At 39.0% G+C, this 17,869-nt stretch overlaps 1 protein-coding gene across 4 annotated transcripts in view; it reads right to left on the bottom strand.

Annotated features, from left to right (window-relative positions):
• Positions 1-17,650, bottom strand: part of arhgef4 (Rho guanine nucleotide exchange factor (GEF) 4) — a 107,530-nt gene extending 89,880 nt beyond the window's left edge. The window contains exons 1-2 of one of the 4 annotated variants that reach the window (XM_067485999.1): positions 17,172-17,650; positions 10,456-10,485 (exon numbers count right to left, since the gene is read on the bottom strand). In XM_067485999.1, coding sequence (XP_067342100.1) covers positions 10,456-10,485; positions 17,172-17,360 — 219 coding nt within the window. In that variant the 5' untranslated portion in view covers positions 17,361-17,650. The remainder of the gene's footprint in view (positions 1-10,455; positions 10,486-17,171) is intronic. The other 3 variants (XM_067485998.1, XM_067485996.1, XM_067485997.1) reach the window with 3 other exon arrangements.
• Positions 17,651-17,869: the final 219 nt, after the last annotated feature.

Below are 17,869 nucleotides of genomic sequence, written 5' to 3'. Positions count from 1 at the left end.
ACCACGTTTCTAATTGTCTTTCTCATCCATGTGCATTAAAAAACACTGCAGATGTGAACATGATGCTGTGTGAAAGAAGAGATCGTTAATGGCACAAAGCCAGACTTCCAAAATAAGTCTTAATTGAAGGAGAAATCGAATTACTCATCTGCTACATGTATACACAGATTTTCCATTAACCAGTTTTCTTTAGTGCTCGTAAACACCGTTCCCCAATTACCTCAGCAAGCTGGTTTCTCAGAGTACCCCAGTTTACCCACTTACTAAGTGCTTACTAAGTAAACACAGTCACTTCAGCACTGATCTAGGGGTAGCATTCGCCATACAGAATCATTCCTTAATACAGTGAGTAGTAAAAGACTTTTTCATCAACCACTTCTGAAAAAACTGAGTCAGTTTAAGAGATTTAACCCATGACAAGGTCAGCTTCCCCTTCTGCTGCACATACTGACTAATTGAGAACGATAGGGGGGAGCCCACACAAAGGTTACAAAAATAAGTAGAAATTAAAAGCAACACAAAATAAACTACAAAGGAAAAAAAGGCAATACTAGGTTCATGTCACCTGTAGGAAGGGAAAAAACAAATCGCCATATGGGTCAGTTTTCATGGCCAGGAAGTCCCAGGTGAATGTCATCTGCTAATGATCCCATTTCAGACAATCCTGCCCAAAATGATCAGAACCTCCATGAGAGGAGCGATACAGGTTATAACAAGCTCTTCATTTCAAATATTCCAAATAGATTTTTCGTCTGCTTGATCATTGCAAGATGGTGGCGCCCAAGTGGCAGCCTGTTGCAGCAGCTCCAGTCTACGTTTGAACGCTTTCTCTAAATTGTTTTATTTTTTTCAGCACTTTGTGTTTTCTTTCTGAGGTTGTGTTAGTGGAGGGAACGATTCTGGTTTGGTTCTTCTTTACCATCTACACTGCAGACTTCATGTTCCGCTCAGAAACCTGTCACCTGCAGAAGTTCGATAATGACTGTGTGTTACCGCCCTGGCTGTATGTGATATATTTGTTGTTCCTTTAGAGTTGTTTTTTGTGTGACTGTTTTTGAAAGAGTGTTTTTCTTGTTGTCTAGTTCTGTGTTTTTGGGTTATTGTCTGATGGGCTAGATTGAAGAAGCTGTAGGGGTGAATTGCCATTTTCTTTCAACTATTTTCTCTTGTTCTTTCGACTTTTTTTTCTTGTTTTCACATTAGGGAAATAGGGTTAGTGACTCTCTTTGTTTGTTTGTTTGTTCCTAGAGGCTAGCTAGCACTTTATTTGGTAAAGAGCTTATTTTGTTTGTTGTTTTGGGCTTGGTTCACCCTGAGTTACAGTGCTTCATGTTTGTATGACATTTTCTTAGTTGTAGAAAATATATTTCATACTTAATTGCAAACATTTGGATCCTGGACTTTGGTTTGGGGACAAGGAAGGGAACAGACTTATTTATCCTTGTATGTTGCACCCCTACCCCCTAGACGGGTGTAACACTCTGGCATCATCAGTCTGATCACACATGACACTTTTGCAGATACACACTCCAGGGAAAGGACATTTACAGAGTGGACTCCTGGGGGCTCACTAAAATAATACACTGGACTGGACAGATAACACAGATGTCCTTTATAGGAAAGGACAGAGCAGACTCTTTCTGCTAAGGAGACTAAAGTCTTTTGGAGTGCAGGGAGCACTACTGAAAACCTTCTTTGACTCTAAGGTGGCCTTAGCCATCTTTTATGGTGTGGTCTGTTGGTACTCTACAGCAGACAGGAAGAGACTGGATAAGTAGATCAGGAGGGCCAGCTCAGTATTGGGAATGTCCCTGGACACAGTACAACACAAAATAAACTAAAAAGGAAAAAAAGGCAATACTAGGTTCATGTCAAGGTGGGTAGTAGACATGACCACATCTTTATGGTGCCATCAGTTAAATCCAAAGAAAACGAGAACAGCACCAACCTCTAGTTTACAGTACACTAGTGAGATTCAGACAGTATATCCTCCATATTTCCTGGGTAACCAACAGTTACAGGAGGAAATCATCATGCATCCACTCCTTCATTAGCATAACAAGTGCTGCTGAGGCCCGGGCCAATTCTGTGAACCTCAAAGAGCATCAGAACTCACATAAAGGGCCACCACCCCCCACCCCCGCCCCATTCTCTCAACCCCTTCCGTTCACTGCAAGTGGCTACTTAACACTGGGCTTTGTTTTGTCGAATTGAGTTATTGAACAAGAGGGACATGCAAATCAGCTGTCCAAAGCTTGGCAACTTGATGAGACCAAGAATGTACAACCAGACCCCTTCATCTAGGCCCGCAAGACAGATCTGAGTCTGTTTATCAAGCATTTCAGTCTAAGAAAATCAGACCCAACTAGCCAAAATTTGTCACAATGATGTGTATTTGGTTCCCGTTTCAGACCTGAGAGAAATAAGATTTTTCCATATGAATCCTATCTCTGTCGGTATAGATGAGCAACTACAGATGACTCAGTGAAACAAGACCTCGAGGCCTTGGATATACTTTAATGCTTCATATGCTTTTCAGTATTGGGCATGTGTAGACAATGGCTGTGTTATTGCATCACTGTTTATACAGATTGCTGCATTATTAACTGGGGGCAGACCAGAGCCTGATCATCCCTGACACAGATCAGAGTTCTTCCTCCTGAACTTTCATATTAACACAACATACAGTAAAGCCACAGCAACACTTACAGCGGCTATTTTTATATTCAGAGTATAGAAAACAAGTAGCTATCAACAGGCTCGATAAGTTTTTCTCCAACACTTTCCATTTGTTCGAGAGAATTAAAGCTGCTTTAACCAATCTCCCTGATCATATTTTGGTAATATATTGGATTGTATTTGTATTTGTGCCTGATGTGTAAAAGTAAAGCTAAAAGTGAAACCAGGGTACACAAGATCATTATGTTGAGCACATAAATGCATCATTGAAAACAGAATACAGTATTTGTGGCCCTAATGGGAGATGTTTTGTTTCGCTTGATAACAATAAACTTTTTCTAAATTTGCAGTTGGTTACAGTTCACAAGCTTTGATAAGACCAAAGTCTTACCAATGTTCCAAATTTACAACATTACAGAATTAAATACAAGGAATTAAATAATGGTAAACATACGATCAATAAAACAGCAGTAGGAAACAAACGTCAATTATCTTAGAGAACATAATACAAATATTCTAGAATTTTCCCAGCACTCAAGAGTGAAGTCCTGGTGAAAACAGATTCTACACAGCTATACTACAGTAGTGGTAAAACTGTGTGATAATTAAGGCTTGACTTAACAGCACTGCAAGCAACTGAGTCAAATGTTCTATTCTTACAGTTTGCATATACAGTGCATTAATCATTTGACTTGTGTCTACAGTGTTTTTGTGCTGAATTATGTGCCAAGAATGTTCATTTGTTTCCTAAATCACAAGTGTCAAAAAAATTATAAGTCCTATAACTTAACGTACTGCATGATTCTTATAAGAGAGACTCTGATCCACTTAATAAATTTCAAACTTCAGGAATATAAAAAGGTGAAAGGTGGCTGTAGCTCAGTTGGTAAGGCAGTCGTCCATAGGCCACATGTCAGTGGTTCAGTCCCCGGTCCCGGCTATATATCAAAGTGTCTCTGGGCAAGACACTGAACCACCAACAGCCCAGTCCCATCCCCAGCTGTGCAGTGTCGGTTCAAGCCCGGTAGAAATTGGGGAGGGTTCCATCAGGAAGGTCATCCGGCGTAAAAACTGTGCCAAATCAACATGCAGACAATGATCTGCTGTGGCGACCCTGAACTCACGGGATAAACGGAAAGGACGAAAAAAAAAGTGAAGTTAACCATAGTCAATGATTGCATTGCAAACACTTATGTGCTCTCTGAAGTGGTCAGACTGTGTTGTCTGAGTCCTAATGAGAGCTGACAGTGACTACCGGCTGGACATTGTCAAAAGCAACTGGACAGTGAGATGAGAAGCTCCGCTGAAGCTGAGAGCCACTGAAGCAAAGCTCATTAAAGAATGTGTAACTCTGCATTCTTTCAAAACAGTAACAATCTACTCTGAGTCAGATTCACTGGAAAGGAACCTCCTCAAATAAGTCGTGTCAGTTATGCCGTCATCTTTTGTCTGCTGCTAACAGACACACACACAACACAGTTGTTGTGCTGGACCTGGAGGGCTAGAGAAACCAACCAGGCAGAGAAACCACAAGTCCAGAAAAAGAAAAGCAGTAAGTAAGCAGTCAGTAAGTCATTATGCTCCCTCATTTTATTCTCCTTTGTTAGGAATGATTTTTTTTGGCTCGTTCTTTGCTGGAAGAATTTGAGTTAGAGGTGGATCAAAGTAACACAGTCCTACTCTAGAACCCTGGCGTTCACTCCTAAAACAAGTGATGTCATGGACATGCGGGATAAGTATACAAACATGAGAACATACAGTCAGGTGCCCTCTGCATCTGGCTTCACACTGATCAATGAACTTAAGCCCCTGTACACTGTAATGAAATCCAAAACTGGTTGTGTGATTTTTTTTGTGGTTGACACTAGGTCAAACAGGCCTCTGTGGTATAATCAGTCCCTTCAGGATTTTGTGGACTTTGTGATTGTTGCCAAAATGCCTGATTTTCTAAAAACAGCTTTTCTAAAAAAGTTGTGATGCATGTTGTTTATGATGTTTTAATTCCAAAGTCGTGCAGAATTCACAGGGGAGTGGTTGAATTAATTGTTGGGATTGTCATATTGCGAAATCTTGTAGGAACTATATGATATTAGTCTGCAGATGTTGGGTTGCTGTACTGCACAAAATGTTCTGGTCATTCAGTGTAATTTTCTTAAATTGTCGTATGTTTTAAGTGCTATGATTCTGAGTTAAGCAAATCGATTTTGTGTGGCCCAAAATTTAACCAATCTGGTTCCAATCCTTTTTCAATTTTACTGTGATGTATTTGAGTGAATTATGGCTCTTAGTGATTCCAAAACATTTGTACTGGTTTTGGGGAGACTGTTGTGCAGGAAGGTGGAGCAGTGGCCACCAATCTCCCAGTTGTTGATTCGATTCACGGTTCCCGGTGAGCGTTGGCCAGCAGCATAGCAGCTCCCCCCATCTGTGTGTGTGATTGTGAGTGCGAATCGTTTAATAAGAAGCTGTGTAAAGCACTTTGAGTTCCAATAGGTAGAAAAGCGTTATATAAGTACACACCATTTACTAAAGATTTTACTTTTATTAGTTTTTCAAACACCGATCAGACATTACACTATGACCCAGTTGGTCATAGTGGTTGGTCATAGTTGGTACAATTTAATGCAATCCAATACAGTGAAACCTTAAAACTGAAATAACATAGTATTGTAAAAGTAGAATTTATGGCAGAGCCATTGTACTATATCGCATTAAACAAAACAATAAAGTAATGGATCTCTCTGTATTTTCTATTTTCTTCACTTTCCCTGTCTGTTGCTCTTAGCCCTCTTAGCCCACAAGAACTTTAAACCAAACCACAGGCTATGTATATTATTGGTCCATGCCCTAAAGGACTGTACAGCATATGACCTGATTCATAAATCAGCAGGATTGGTCACTTGCATATATGTTTCAACACAACAAAGTGCACATAAGCCAGCAGTGTGAAGAAAAACTGAACAGATGCAACAGTGAGGCAAAGACAGTTGAGGAAAGCCCTGCAGGTGGCTCTGTTAGGGCCTGTGCTTGTACAGCTGTAAATGGATACTGGGATTTCTTGATAATTTCACTGATGAGCAAAACAACACAATTTTAAAAAAAAGTATACAGGAACATTGTGTGTGCTCCCATTTAGCATGAACAGTAGTAATTGTATTAGTAATACAATGTAATAGCAAGTAAAGTATATAAAAATGATAGAATTGATATAAAATTAAATGTTCAACTCCTACTGATGTTTTTCTTTTTGTCCTTTCAGCTTATCCTGTGAGTTCAGGGTCGCCACAGCCGATCATTGTCCACATGTTGATTTGGCACAGATACCCTACCTGACACAACCCTCCACAATTTCTACCGGGCTTGGGACCGGCACTGTACAGCTGGGGAGGGGAATGGGCTGTTAGGGGTTCAGTGTCTTGCCCAGAGACACTTCGACATATAGCCGGGACCGGGGTTCGAACCACTGACCCTGTGGTCGTTGGATGACTGCCTTACCAACTGAGATGGAATACCATCAAAATGTTTTGAAAAAGTTGTGTCTTTCATTTAGCCAGTGTTTCCTGAAATGTTATTACAGCAATGCACGATATTGTCTACTATATCATTTTAAGGCTGTCTGAAACTGACTAAAAATAATGTGGGATAGTTTATGTTTATTTTCTTGCATAGGATATTGATGCTTTGTGCTCAATGTTTACAAGTAAACGGACCAATGCCACGCTCTGACAGTGCAACTCACAAGGCATGTTACATCACACTGAAAAAAACAGTTTACGTCACAAATTGCTGCTGGTGATGTCCTGGCCTGTTTCTATCATATGGGCAAGAACCATTCCTGTAACTTGCAGCTGCTGCAGGGTGCAAAGCCCATTTCTATCATGGCACTCAGGCATGTGTTGATATTTCTGTGAAGTGTCTTTCAGGGTCTGTCATGTAGAAAAGAGGTAATCCGTCTTTCATGATGGCAAAGCAGAACAATTTTTAAATAAAGCGTATACTACTCCAGTAAGTTAATCAAACTGGGGCATTGCTATAGGAATGGCGATATATATTTAATGTATAGTTAGTGGTAAGTGGTAAGGTGTCATAAACCAAAGGGCGGGGTTCAAACTTGTCAAAGTGTCCTTTTGTCAGTTCCTTTGGATAAATGTGTCTGATATCTTGAGTGGAACATCAAAGCGTAGACTGAGGGGATTATCATAAAATATAAAATCACTCAAATTGTTATAACCCATCTGTCTAATGCCCTCCTGCAATTAAAAACACACTTACCACATGTTTGAAAACGATGATGTAAGTGATATGTTGAAGATCCATTATTGATCATTTTCATATTTATAATGCAAGTTGATAATCAAAAGTGTTCCTTAGTGTTCCTGCTGAGTTATAAATAGTTGATATTGCTGTATCATGTGGATGCTGCCTTTATGATTAAACTAATTTTCTGAATCAATATTTATCAGTTGTTACTTGTTTAGTTCATAGTACACAAAAAGCATTAAGTAAAGCAACAAGGCAACCAGTTCTCTAATATTTAGAATGTCACAGGTCAACAAAAATAAAGAGATGAGGAAGCATCAACTTAAATGAGAAAACTAAAGCCATTACTAGGGGTTTGGATACTGTACCGGAGCATGGGAAATGGGGCAGCAGAGCAGTTTCTCGCCACTCATCCCCCACAGCTTGGCTGGATGTGAAATGAGACAAATTCCTGAGTATCTCTTGTGTCAACTTTGCAACTGTGTTAAACATGGACGCCAGCCTGCCACTTCGTCACCCCACCAACCTCACCCCAGCCCTAACCCTGCGAGGTATGCAACTCCTTTCCTTCAGACACTGATTTAATGATGACTCTGTGTGTGTGTGTGTGTGTGTGTGTGTGTGTGTGTGTGTGTGTGTGTGTGTGTGTGTGTGTGAAAGAGTTCTCACACTTCTACAAACGTATCGGGCCAGTGTGGAAGAGGGGTCACAGACTACCTCATTTGTCTGCCCATATTCTGACAGTACATTTGTCAGAAAGAAAGAAGAAAAAGGCAAAAGAAAGGCAAGATGGTGAAAAGTAAAGGCCCTGTTATGTTTTTAAAAAAATTAGATATCCTTTCCTGTGAATTTTTATCTGAGGCGATAGCTGTTTCTGATGACAGCAACTCAACTGGATTAGCTGTCAGTTGAATTTTAGAGCTCTGTGGTAACTTTAGTTGGTTTAGAGTCCAAATAATAGTGAGGGTGTCCAGTCACTACTGTCAGCACAGGGTTGTTCTGTTCAGTCACTATAGTATGTTTATATGTTTCATTTTATAGTTTTCTAACAAACTACGAGTTAATCCTACTTCCATCCATGTAGTTGCCCTTACTCCAAATGTGAAAAAAAATGCTTAAAAACGACATACATGTTGCAAAACCTTTTATGCACACTGAGCCTGTGTGACATGCATGAAAGGATGTTATGTGTGGACTGTAATAAGAATACTTTTTTACCCTTTACAAAATACAGAGTGTGTCAAGAGTCATCAATACCTAATTAGACAACAAAATCCAAATTTCCAATACATTTTACACAGTACAGCAAAATGTTTCAGAGCAGACAGTTTGCTCTGTGTCAAGATCACTTTTTGTCATGTTCTGTGAATACAGAATGAGGACATATGAAGTCAAAATCATGTTTGCTTTGCAAACAATACCAAATGGTGCAGGATACAACACTGAAGCATAATAAAAGGTTTTGCAGATGACTGAGAAAAAGAGCTCACCTGTTAAGGCTCGTTAGTCAATGCTTTTCCCAGTTGGCTTAGTTCTGTGAAGCTCTAAATACAAACTGAATCAGGGTGCTTGGACCCCATTATGCTTGCCTTGTCTAGTTTAGGTTTTTTAGTTAAGAATTACCATTACCTGATAAAGAAATAAAAAGTACACAGATAAAGTACTGTGCTATGCATTGTCATTAAGTCCCACAACAGGTCCTATATACACACAAACACACAAACAGAAACCCATGCTATGCTCCCTCATGTTGGCATATTAAAATGACCCACAAAAGGGGGTGGCAGTAAGCACTTTAGATTTGTCGTGGCTCTTTTAAATGCTCAAAGTTCTTTGAGCCTTGAACACAAATACACTGAATACAGCAATGTGAGTGACTGCCATTGAAAAGAAGACATACAGTTACCAGAAGAAAATGCCCCATTTGTGCAGACCTCTGGATCAGTTGCACAGTTGCTAGGTTTGAGGGTTTCCTGACCAAACTATTTTTAACTACAGCCATTGCTTTTCAGTTTTAAAAAAAAGAAAAATAACTGTGGGAAATTGACACACCCTGACCACGTTCAGAGTCTTTAAGGCATTTTATCATACCCAATGAAGAATTGATACAAAAGATAGCTTAAGAAAAAATATCAATTACTATTTTATGCCATAATTATACTCTAAGCAAGGATTTGATCAGGTCAGTGGACTTAAGTCATTTAGAACAACACTAACACTATAAAGAGTTATCATACTACATGTCATCTGACAGTATTGTGTTTTAATTGCAGATAAAGTATCCTATATTCATCCTGTCATTCATCAACATTGAAAGTTGCTGTGCTTTCAATGTTTCAATTTCATTTAACATGATAGTAACAAAGTTAGTAAAATGGTAAGTAGCAGTAGACAGTACTAAAATGTAAGCGAGGCATCCAGTAAAATCTCAAAGGCAAGCTCAATCCTCTTCCACTGTGCAATGGTTGGTTTCGGCATCTCCCACCGATGTGTGAAATTTGTCATTCTGCACAAAGACTGCTTGCAGTCAAATTCCAGGTTACCCTCCACCATCTTATCTATAACCATATACTTTAATAATCTATTGTGTTGTCATTTTCAGTGTCAATAACTGCAGATATACAATAATTGCTTGGGTCTATAAACACATCTCTTGCATGTGTGTCTGTCCCAGAAAAGGGATCCCTTCACTCTGTCTCTCCCTGAGATTTCATCCCTGTTCAATATTCTTTGGATTGGATTCTAGCATCTAAGGACAGAGGGTGTGACTGGTGTACAGACTGTGAATCCCTTTACTGCAATAAAAATAAACTTGATTTCATTTAAAAGCATAACGTTCTCCATTAATGGATATGTGTGGCTTCATGTGCCAGCGAGACAACGAATGTGTTTATGTGCACTTTAGCAACCCTTATACGGATTCTTCTAACTCCACCCTTATTTTGGAACCAATGGAATTAGGTTTCATGCTTATGGGACTTGCTGTAACCTGGTTACATAAATAAATGCATGTAAACACACTACTCGAAATACAGTTTTGATGCATACATCTGAAGTCTTCTCTTACACAAAACCACTGCACAGAGGCTTGTAACACTGTAGTGAAAACCACAAGGTAGAGTGGTTCTACAGCTTTCATAATAAATAGTAACATACAGAGGATGTAATGTGAAAACACACAGATGGCTGCAGATTTCCACCAAAGCCAAACAAGCTTGAGCATGTCATTATTCTTTTTAGACAGCACCTCTGCCTTAAGCCAGAACAGATGACAGGAACTGGATTATCACATGTTTAACTGACTACTGAAAGTTCATTCATGAATATAATGACTATAAACATGTCTGGTTAAACCTGATGGCCAGCAGTGGGGCTAGTTGTTCCAAGAAGCCAACAACAAAGACAGCTCAAAAGCACAAATAATAACAGGTGTGTGAGGCCACATTAAGCTGCATTCCAGTATGTAGGCTGTAAAAAGTTAAAAAGAAGATTTCTTTTTTAAATTTGTCTTCTTACCTGTGGAGGAGCTGAGCGGCACCTGAGTTTCTGAGGAGGGAAACACAAAAGCAACAAGGCAGTGAGTGCATCGTGTTTCAAAGACATTTATAGGATGAATCTTTTAAGAAATAATATACTTATGTTTTGAATATGAAATGCTGTTGTCAAGAATAGTTACAGCGAAGTCCATTGGTGACCTACTTTCAAATCAAATAAAAAGTACTGAAACTTCCATAAAATCTCTCAAACCATTTCTGCAGCATACACCACATCTCCTCCGTTTGTTCCTCATAACCTTTTGTCAAATTATGATTTGAAGGACAAGGTTGCATGCTGGTTGTTTACATCTGTCACTAAAAACTACCCTTCAACGTGCAACGAAACCAAAATGACCGCAGCTGCTGTTTTAATATAAGGAGCGAGGCACAAACCTAAAGCTTTCAACAGCACTTGAAGAAGCAGTGTAGCCTCATAAAAAGGTTCATTAGTGATCTTGCAAGCTGCATATAAACTACTGAACTTCATAAAGATGCAGCAACATATGGTGTGTCTATAATGCCGTTATGCTCAGAGAAGACAGGCCTCCACATAAAACAAATACTTGGAACCACGTGAAAAGATAAAATGAATTAAAAACCTATTAAATTGAGGGTGGTCACAGGGAAAGAACTGCTCAACTGCAACAGTTTTAGGCCATGTCTGTATGTAGCAAGGTGGTCCTTACTGTGTTAAGCCAAGCCAATACCGTTGGAAACATTGTAAATACAGGAAAAGTAGCAAAGCCAAAGACTGAACCATTTAAATATCCAAAAACAATGGGAAAGACGTCAGCAATGGGAGCAACCGGGGTTCGTGTCTTACCCGAATACACTTTGACGTGTGTGCAGGAGCTCAAATCATCAACCCTGCAATTAGTGGACAACCTGCGCTACCTCCTGAGCCACAAGTTCCCCACAAAAGAACAGCAGAGGGAGGCAGAGCAGGTTTAGCTCACTGAGATTAAATAAAGCCCATATTTAGGTCAGTCTACACAAATGACAAAGCAATTTACAAGATTTGTTACAATGTTACTTGTATTAATGGATGAACTGAACCTTTAATAAGGCAAGAAGGAAAACCCCTGTCTGAATTCAGTCCAGATAAAGCAGCACTAGAATGGGACACGTGGTTTCATGGACAATCTTAACTCCAGATTCATCTTAGCTCACTTGCAAAACTTTTAACCACATTCCATTGTTTTCTTTGGAAACTGGAGTCCTATCAATTGTCATTCTGAAGACCAAGCTGTTATCAAGTGAACTCAGTGTAGAACTACAGTAACAGATAAGAGCTTGTTTATGTTGTGTCTCTGTTCATAGATGGCCTCTGCTATCAGATGTGAATGTCCTTCTTGGTCTTTCTCCAGCTGTCCACTGACTCATAGTTCCGGACCTATGACCTCTTCCCAGTAGACACTGAAAGAGGTTTTGGTGCACATAGACATGGTCAGGTTTTCACTCTGTCTCTTGTCTGGGATAATCCAGTCTTCTTCTCGTGAGGGATACAGGCTTTTGAGTATCCCAGCAGAGATATTAACAAATTGTGTAGTCCCTCCAGCTGTGTAACGGATGCCTACTTAGATGCATTATGTGATCCCCACCTAGGTGGGGGACCAGCTACACCTCCCTCTCTCACTTCTCTTTTATCCTTACTTATAAGATACAGGAGTTTCCTCATTAAAAATGTTTGTGTTCTGAATGCGATTGTGAATCTGTACCAGATTTCCTCCAGACTGTGTGTTTTCATGCTCCTGTGATGACAACAAGCTCTGTTCAATGTTCGAATGTTGGTTGCTGGTAAACTGACCTGACTTTTGAGGAAGAGTCAAGAATGAACTCACTTACAATCCGACTTCACCGATTCTCAACTGGGACCCTAGGATTCTTCTTAGAGGACGACATGTATATGAATGGTATTAACCTTTCCTCTGCCTTACTTTACTTCTAGCTGTTAAACTCCTCTAAATGACACCATCTGGAAGAGATTTCCAGTTCAGATGATATGATCTGACATCAAATCTACAATCTCTCCAAAGATCCAGAAAAGCTCCTTCAGATTAAGTCATCCAAAGGATTTTTTTTAGCAAAAAGCTGAATTTGGACTACATAAAGCAGTAGCAATGTAATATCAACAATGGAGTTGGAGTCTTATGCTACTTGCATATTGTAGCTTTAAGAGTCTTCCCTGCCATTCCGCTTTCATTGGAGCTCTTTACTATTATTCTAAATGGGGACTATTGTTTTGCCATGATAGTGCCAGGGCTTTTTGATGGTTCACCACTTTTTTCCACACTAACTGTCTTAAACTATTGCCTGGATTGACAGGTATTCTTTTTATCTAGCATCAACATCAGGTCTAATTTTCTAATTGTCCACCAGGCTACTTTTTATTAAACTCATTTACAACCTCCATGATTTGTTTGTTTTGTTTGCTGTTCAGATTTCAGGTTAAAATCTTCAGTGGGTCATTTACCACCAGTCCTTCTTTAAACTAAGCAATGAATAAAAAGTATCCATCCAAAATACAACACTCCAATGAGGCCGTAAAGTAAAATGTAAAATGTACCTAAACGTTACATTTCACATTAAGCTCTCCATCATTGCAAACAGACACACTGCAGTACCCTCTGAACTCTTAACACTAAACATCTGTTAGCTGTCAGCTAAACCAAACAAGCACACTGCCGTAACTGTGACGGAAGGCTTTTCCAAAACCATATCTGAAATATCAGTGAAGACAAGTGTACAGGCTACATGTCTGCACATGTCCATGAAATGAACCTTGGAATCCAACAGTGTGTATAGGAGACAGATCAGTCTGGCTGGATTTGAGCCACATACTGCACCTCTGTAATGAAAGGAGTAACAAGTTAACAATGGTGATTCATTTGAGGGAACATCCTTCCTTATTATACATTTCCTTATTATATACTTATTTTAAACTGGTTTCCCTGTCTTTGCCTTTTGCGTTGGCACTGAAGGCATGAGCTTAATATATTCAAGTAATTTTATGAGGAAATATGAAAACAAGATAATGCATCTCAACAGGGGTTTACCCTTAAAATAAAAATGAAATAAATCATTTCAATAAATAAATCAGAAAAAGAAAAAATAGCCATAAAAATAATTCACTTTCTGAGAAAGAAACATAACAGTTAAGTCACAGCAGTACCAGGTCAATAAACACTATAGGTCTCAGTATTACTGAACTACAGAAATCCCAAATAATCATTATTATCATATTATCTTGTGTAAAAAACATTAAAAATTAGCTTCCGGAACTTTGGTGGATCCTACTTCAGGAAAGTTTCTGAATGACATTAGATAGAGTTTTATTTGTTGTTACTTTAAGTGCATTTTAAGGATAAATACTAATTCGATCAAATATTTTGTGTTTTATATGAGCTTTGTATCCATGACAACTCATGCTATGCAAAAACTGTACAGAGTTCAACACACAAATGTACTCTATAATGAAGTCACATTTTTAGTCTACTCTGCCTTCTAAAACTGGTTTGTCATGATGTGGCTCGCCTGCTGTAAACAGGTTTCTACACTGATTAGACAAAACAGCTGTTCCACACTGCTCTGTGCCTGTAGTCCAATATTACAAACATGTCCAAAAAGATTTTAGAAGCTCATCTTTTCATAACTCTAATCTAAAGGGATCCCTATTAATTTAGTGTTTATAGATCATTAATGATTTTTGAAACACAAACTTGATGCTACTGTTGTACACTATGGCAATGAAAGTACCATGAGATGAGAAGAGGTAGTTCTAAAGTTTTGACCCACTCATCCATTTTAAATAGGGTGGCCAAAACATTAGAACCATCTCTTAATATAATGCACTTCAGTAAGACTCCTCTACCCACTATGACTTTGATAATAAACAGAGAGTGGAAGTATCACCTTTCTGACAGTTTCACCTTAAAAACTGAAAAATTATAACATTGTAAAAGTAGAATTCATGGCAGAGCAGCTGGATTGGATTGAATAGGATTGTAAAGGTGTACCTAAAAAAGTGGCCAGTGAGTGTAGTCAACCCTAAAAATCTTTGCTTGGAAAAAAAAAACACTTAGCTGGATACTGCAGATCTGTTATCAGCACTTAACCATAACAGTTACATCTTTTGTTCTAGTGCCAGCCCACATGCTGGGTAAACGAAGTTGATGATGTTATCTTTCCAGGGACTGTATTTATTATGCGTCTCAAAGTCACTCCTAGAAAACAGAGTAGGACCTAAACATTGCTCATAAACCCTGGTACTATTACTTTCACTGTGAAGTAGAACTACTTCTAGAAAGGACAGCTACGTACAAAGTATAGATTGGAGGGACGTGATAGTATTTCTGAGTAGAGTTTTTAGTTTTAGAAAGTCTGAAACTGTAATGCTGAAATAAGACACTTTTCATGTAAAAGGATTATGCTTATATGCAAAACATAGGTAAGAGAGGATAAGGTTTAGGATATGATATATACCAATTGTATTTTTGCAGTAGGGTATTGGAAAGTTACTGCATTCCACTGTATGATTCAACTGTGAAAACCTTCTCACCAGTCCAATCTACAACTTTCTATTCACACATGGTGTGAATTCTTCTTTTTCACAAGTGCAAATAATATCTTTTAATAAGCTCTTTGTTATTAATTGTTAGAAACATCTCTCCTCCCACAGCATCTGCAGACTTTTGCTGTCTATACACCATCTCCTAGCTACTCCTAACCAGTTAGGAGATCTCTGGAGCTCTCCTACATTATGGTGGAGGCTGAAGCAATTTCCTAAGTTATGAATGCTAATACATGCTTACTTCTACTTCGAAAAGTAGGGGCAAAATTGCATTATTCTTAGAATTTTTGAGAGTGATTTCCTGTTCAGAGACGCTTACTAAATACAAGCCCAGAACTTTGTATTTTGTGTTATATGTTCTTTTCAGACACCCTGCTAGTAGGAAAGTAAAAGGCAAAAATGTCATAGAAAAATTCTCCAAATGCTGAATGACAAATAGTTACGCTACACATCGTATACATAGATCATGCAGAGATGATGGTATGATGTGGTTGAGCTCATTAGAGATGTGCTCACATCTCCCACCAATTGCAGTAATGTCATTTTGCCAGAAATGAAAATGATCACAACATTAAAATTCCTAAACTACAAAACTGCAATAGTGCACTAATGATATGTTTCTGTCACAACCTCAATCAGCTGAGTGAACACACAGTATAATCCAGTGCTTTCATAATCTCGTACTGTGACACAGTTCATTTATATCGATTGGGTGTTTGCTCCTTGCATAGCGGCCTCACCGTTGTTTTAGGTGTAACTGATAGGATGCACATCTGCTACATTGCAACAAACACTGAGCCAGATAAACAGGCTAAACATATGTAAAGATAATAACTGTTAGCCTGTGAATATGCTGCATCACGCATTGGTCTAAGCTTTCAAACATGAAGCTGTTTTTAAAATAAGCCTTATTACTGTATAATAAATTCTACTTAACATAACATTATAGAAATAATTAGACCGTGTTTTATTAGTCCTATTGTTTTTACTGTCAATTGAATGCTATTTTGCTTTAGTAATCCCAATATCCCATATTTTGCAAAGGTAAAGGCTTCCTTTTTATATTAATTAAAAAGGAACACTGTCAAGGGTGATTAATTGCTACAGGAACCTTAGTCATGTTCTCAGCCACACCCACTTACACTACATCATACCTACGTAGCCATGAGGTCAACCACATGCTCTCACTGAGATACATTTTTTTTTCCTTTCTTACTCAGATTTGCTCTGAAAAGTTTCCTAAATTACTCCTAGGCTAGGATGCCTTGGTAGAACTTTCAGACTAAGTTAGGAGCTCTGTGAGGGTGTACCAAGAGTTTGGGAATTCTGCATTTGTGAATTTGGCCCCTGATGCCATGGACCAAGTTGTGATTTGGCTGAAGCATAAAACAAAATTGTAATGACTCGGTGATTTATAAAATATTTTCATAGCTGCACTGGAAACAGGTTATGCATATATTGTAAATGATCTAAACTACAACACTGAGGTTACTTGTATCTCTTAGTATCAGTACTACAGACTTTAGAAGAGCACAGATTGAAGGTGGACTGCTGGCTGGATAACACCCACAAAATGTACTTCAGCCTATCATGGACAGTACTCAAACACAACAAACACATCATGTATACTTTTGCAAGGAAGGTGTAAAAGTATTTGTTTCATATTTATACTTCTAAACGTTGGTCTTTAGATGAAATGACTTAGCCAAGCCCAAAACATTAAAAGTTAATTTAGCATATAACTTTTGATGTGTGCAATCATAGATTTAATCAGTCTGGTTAAAACTTTTGTCTTTTGTCTATTATATTTTGTCTTTAAGTGACACGCTTTTTTATATTAATTGTGTTTAGAAAGTGAAGCAGATTTTACCCAAACAAATTCGTTGAAATGTGCTTTTTTTCCCCTTTGTAGCAGCTTACGTTAAACTTCACATATTGTTGGTAGAAGACAGCACTTTACTCAAAGATTCTGGCTCATTTTTTGACTTACTCCATAAATCTGACAGAGATTTACAAAAGTCGTAGGGACTTTTTTAGTATTTAATGTTACTTTGACCTAAAACCTGTGTTTGTTTTGAAATATTCTCGTCTCAAGACCACTTAATATTTAGGAGACATAATCTCACCTGGTACCATTTGAGCAGAGCCCAGCAGAGCAGGTAAGCCGCCAGGCTGAGTTTAGCAGCCCGGTATCTCTCCGGTTGACAGGTGACACACACGAGCTCCTCGGACCGGCCCGGACTGCTCTGCTCCTCGCGGCGGCACGACCCGTCGCCCTCTGCGGGCGCGTCATGGCTACTATCCGCGTTGTCCATTACTGTCCCCCGCTGCTCTAATGGTTGCGTGCGGCTCAGGAGAAATGTACACCTCGTTGTCTCGGACTTGCCCCGGAGTTCCGCCTGCTACTTTGAAGAACGACGGCCATAGCTGGCAACTCCCTCACCAACTTCTCTTCCACATACACGCACGCACACATTGACGCTACTGATGCTGAGAACTGTTGCACCTCAGTCCCGCGCGCATACAGGATTTAACTGACTTACACTGCAACATTGGTCCCAGAGCGCTTTCAGGGTAAACGCGTTCCCCTTTCAAATTAAAAGTCCCAGAACTCCGACGAAAACTCAGATCTTCTCCCTTGAAAAGCTTTAGTACGAACACTGTCAGTGCCGGCTTGTAGCGCCCCATGGTGGCTGAATTATTTCACATTACTTTAAGAGGCGTATCAGGTGACTGTAGCTAAAAAGAATGGAAAGAAGAGTCTTGCTGCACAGTTCTGTTATCTACAACTACCTTTGATACATTTAATTGTTAAAATAACAGT

The sequence above is a fragment of the Channa argus genome, chromosome 19 (assembly GCF_033026475.1).
Source record: "Channa argus isolate prfri chromosome 19, Channa argus male v1.0, whole genome shotgun sequence".
Lineage (NCBI taxonomy): Eukaryota > Metazoa > Chordata > Actinopteri > Anabantiformes > Channidae > Channa > Channa argus.
This window is presented reverse-complemented; position numbering and strand designations above follow the sequence as displayed.